Source organism: Anoplophora glabripennis, unplaced genomic scaffold (genome assembly GCF_000390285.2).
Source record: "Anoplophora glabripennis isolate ALB-LARVAE unplaced genomic scaffold, Agla_2.0 scaffold1956, whole genome shotgun sequence".
Taxonomy (NCBI): Eukaryota; Metazoa; Arthropoda; class Insecta; order Coleoptera; family Cerambycidae; genus Anoplophora; species Anoplophora glabripennis.
This window is the reverse complement of record NW_019418041.1, coordinates 1-4,748: the sequence shown is the minus strand read 5'-3', so window position 1 is coordinate 4,748 and position 4,748 is coordinate 1. Positions and strand designations below refer to the sequence as shown.

At 31.0% G+C, this 4,748-nt stretch overlaps 1 protein-coding gene across 1 annotated transcript; it reads right to left on the bottom strand.

The window, feature by feature from the left end:
- Nucleotides 1-651: 651 nt before the first annotated feature.
- On the bottom strand, nucleotides 652-4,625 carry LOC108916097 (zinc finger protein 90-like). Its single transcript, XM_018722295.1, has 4 exons — nucleotides 4,515-4,625; nucleotides 4,142-4,444; nucleotides 2,722-3,062; nucleotides 652-2,523 (listed from the first exon to the last, which is right to left on the bottom strand). The coding sequence occupies exons 1-4, from the start codon at nucleotides 4,524-4,526 to the stop codon at nucleotides 1,086-1,088; spliced, it is 2,094 nt and encodes a 697-aa protein (XP_018577811.1). The 5' UTR covers nucleotides 4,527-4,625; the 3' UTR covers nucleotides 652-1,085.
- Nucleotides 4,626-4,748: the final 123 nt, after the last annotated feature.

Genomic DNA, 4,748 nt, shown 5'->3' with positions numbered 1-4,748 from the left:
TTTTACTAATGATAAATATGCTGACATGCTGTAAGGATTTTTTGAATGTCGGAAAAACTGTGCCGCAGCAAGAAGAATGTACCACTGGAGGCATCCAAATCTAATGACAGAAATTAGCATGACAGCCCCTACTTAAATATTTCTTAGTTGCAATCATGCTATTTGTAATGCGAACGAATGAATTTAATTTTTTGTTAATAAACAGTAACAAGTTTTAAAGCAAAAAAATGGACGGAAAAATTTTAAAATAAACCAGGCTACCTGACGAGTATTTTTGAATATTCAATTTTCTTCAAACAAGAGTTGTAGCAAAAAATAACTAGGCGATGCTTATTTCAACCCCCTCCAGAAATGTTCGAAAAATGTTGAGAAGTTGCACATGCATTAGTAGGAAATTTGTGTAAAATTTGACCATTATACCTTTTTTTGTTTTTTAATTCTATTACATTTTTCTGAAAACTTTGAGGCTGTATATCCTAACATTTTACTAAAATCATTTTTATGCAAAACTTGTTTTTTATTTAGATTCACCGGTACCAATTGTGCTGCTTCTTTTGAAAACACCCTGTATATTTTTTAGTGTAAATAGGTCCCTTTACATAATCCACTTTTTAATTATACCCTTACATTTATATTTTTAAAGTCCTTAACTTCTTTTAGTAATTTAGAATAAAATTAAACTGTTTTATAATGACTTATGTCCAATAACTTTCGATATTTTTCACACATTTCTTTATTCGAATAAGACAGGACAAACAATATAATTGCTTTATATTAAATCGTAGTTATATACCTATCGTAAGACTGATCTGATTGTTGAAATATAAATTACGTTAACTTGAGATTAGAGGTAAGTAATATGCTTTGTTATAATTAATAGTTAATAATTCCCAATGAGAAGAGGTCACTCTTAGCCAAATTCTTCAAAATGTCATTCAATGTCTTCTTCAAATTGGTCATGTTGCCTTTGTGTTTTCAGAAATGAATACAAAAAGAATAGATTTCGTTTTTGTATAGTCAGGTTTTCAGTCAATGCATTTCATTTGTGTAATTTTAAAGTTTTAAAATTAGTTTCATAACACTTATCAAACTTGTGTTTGGACTTCTAAGGAATCCTTGTGTGTTAATTGATGCACCCTCAGATAAGTCTTATGTTTTGTTACATAAGTACAAGAATCACATTTGTACATTTCAATTTCTGAAGAATCTTTGTGTATTAATTGATGCAATTTTAAGCTCCTTCTGAACTTAGTTTCAAAAGTACATGTATCACATTTGTACATTTTGATTTCCGAAGGGCCTTTATGCGTTAACTGATGATCTTTTAGATATTTTTTATACTTAGCTTTATAATCGCACATATCACATTTGTACATTTCAATTTCTGAAGAATCTTTGTGCAACAATTGATGTGATCTCAAATTGTTTCTATACTTAGTTTCATAGCTACACGAGTCACACTTGAACTTTCCAATCTTCGAAGTGTCTTTGTGCATTAGTTGATGCACTTTTAGACCACTCTTATATTTAGTTGCATAGACACAAGTATCACATTTGTACATTTGAATTTTTGAAATATTTTTGTGCATTATCTGATGTCTGTCTAAAGCGTACTTATACTTAGTTTCATAGGTACAAGAGTCGCATTTGTACATTTGGATTTCTGAAGGGTTTTCATGTGATAAGTGATGTCTTTTCAATTGACTCTTGTATTTAGTTTCGAAATTACACGTATCACATTTCCACATCTGTATTTCCGAAGGGTCTTTGTGCAATAACTGGTGCCTTTTCAGATGACTTTTATGTTTAGCTTCATAACTACATGTATCACACTTGTACATTTGGATTTCCGAAGGGTCTTTGTGTGATAACTGATGTCTTTTCAACTGACTCTTGAGTTTAGTTTCAAAACCACAAGTATCGCACTTCCACATTTGTATTTCCGTAGGATCTTTATGCATCAGCTGATGACTGTTTAAATTACTCTTATATTTAGCTTCATAACTACATGTATCACACTTGTACATTTGGATTTCCGAAGGTTCTTTGTGCGTTATCTGATGCACTTTTAGATGAGCCTTATATTTGGTTTCAAAATCGCAAGTATCACACTTGTACATTTGGATTTCTGAAGGGTCCATGTGTGATAACTGATGCATTTTTAAACGATACTTCAGTTTAGTTTCATAGTTGCACCTATCACACCTGTAAGTTTGTACCTCGGTTTGTACTGAAGGATTTTCGTGCATTAACCGATGCCTTTTTAGATTAGCTTTAAGTTTAGTTTTATATTTACATTTATCACATTGATGGAATCGCTTCTCTAATAAAGGGTCACATTTTTGGAATCTAGACTTTTCATTTTTGGATACTTCGATGTTGTAACCAAACATCGATGCTGTACAGTTTTCATTTAATCCTGTCTCATATTTAAGCACACATTTAGTCTTTGTTTCTCCTAAATCTTCTGAGGTGCACTTCTTTTCGCTCTCAACCGATTCATCATATAAGTCAAATGAATCACTAAAAAAAATTAAATATTCATATTGCAGTAAACATTATAAATCAGTGTTTGAGAAATATAAAACTTTTTCAAGTTAATTGCTTTTTTTACATAAAAAACACTAAAATTAGTTTATATCAGCTGTTCTTCAAATTTTACTTTATCAGTGGTAGTGCAATAAATTTGAAAATTTCAAAATTATATTGACATTTTCTTACCAATCTTGAGCCTCTAATTTTATTGCAACATCTTCACATTTAATGTAACACTGGTTTTCAACACATTTATAGTTCTCTTGCGGACCCTGACTATCTACTTCCAATTTTATTTCAATCTTTTCAGTTTTAACATAAAATTGCTCGACATTTTTATGTTTCTCCTGTATACCGTGACCGTCTTCCAGTTTTACTTCAATTTCTTCAGTTTTAATACAAGACTGCTCATCTGCATTTTTATAATTTTCCTGTGCATCAAGGCAATTCTTTAAAAACCCGCCATGAGTACGCAGTGAATCAAAACACGGATTACATATAATGGGATCCATAGTAGCTGTGACGTTCTACAAAATACTATCTTTTAAGAGACGAAGAATAATCAAATAACGATTTAAAATATGCCGAAGAAACAGTCTTAAACCCATGTTGCAATATCAAATTTGCATTAAATTTGTTTGATCAAAATAATTTGATAACATCGAAAGTAACTTTCATACTATCAAACTATTCTGATAGAACTGATTTGGCCAAATTAGTAAAGTAATAAAAGTCTTTCTAAGAATGACCCTAAAAGCTACCAGTTGACTTTTTCGATCAATATTTTGTTACCTGTTCATTTTTCATTCATGACGCCTAAATGATGTCTATACTATTTCGATCAAACAAATTTTATGAAAATTTGATAGTCTGACACGGTCTTCAATATTGTAAAAAAATAGATGTACTTATTTAGAAAAAAAAAAACAAATGACCTCAGCTTAACATTGACTACCTTGATTAATATTTTAGCTTCTCAGGGACAGTTTGTGAAAATGTTTGTTAAAAGTAAACTCACTTTTTTTTGCAACTGTAACAATTGATTTTGATTCTGATAAAACATAAACAATTACGATTCCTCAATATAGTCATATATGTTTTACAAGTTTCATTACAGTTAATTCCTGTACATTGTATATTTACACTTAACACGTTCAATGCTGATGCATTTCACCCTCATGTCACCTAGATCACGAACTCACATTTATGTTAAAAGTGTTAAAAATACTTTACTCAAACGCCAGTATATGCATATAAATGTAGGTGCTGTGTCAGATTGAATAATATGCTTCCGGGCTCTTTAAAGCACCTATGGTACTCACGCATAAATTGTCTGGGCACTTATAATGTGTCCATTGGCATCGAACATGTTAAGTGACTAAACTCTACTACTTAACAACTTAAGACATGACAGAATTGCCAGTACAAACTTAATGTCAGTTTCTAATTATGTAGCTTGAACAACAAATCATTTTCCACTTTAATACTGTTAGGAGGAATGTATAAGAATGTTATGTTTTTACAAATTTTTCATACACGTTCACTTATGGAAACAACCCTTTACTGACATAAAAATACTTTCCTAAGCACTTTGAAAAATACTTACAACTTCTGGTATACATGCGTTGATTATGTCAACATCCACTTCATTTAGTGACACAAATCCATATGTCACCAACTGAATACATAATCGACAAATCCTATGATTTTCTGATATATCGATTAAGTGAATGTTTCCTTTCTCCTTTAGATAAACTTCTTTTAAGTCAACCGTTGAATATTTGGTGGAGATAACATAAGGAACAATAATGCCCTCCGTATCCATACATGTTGATTTAAAATTAAAGGCCGCCAATAATTTTACACTGCATGCTTTACATATTGCATGATTATCTCTCTCCTCCAGATTCTGCAATATTTTCAAAATTAAAGATAGCAAAATGCTACACGTAAAAATAGTATTAACAATTTGATCTTACCACACTCGGCATAAGTACTTTCAAAACCTTCCTTACGCCTTCTCCTATTATTTCGCAGCTTCTTTCGGTAATAATATTAAGACACAGTCTGCATAATATTTCTTTGGAGTTTCCTGGTTGCATTTTGTTCCCGTTTTATAACAAGAAATCCAAATAATAATAAACATAACCTACAACCACAAACCTAGGAAAATGTAGACTAGTAGTCAGGGATTGCTACCAGAAATTGGAACT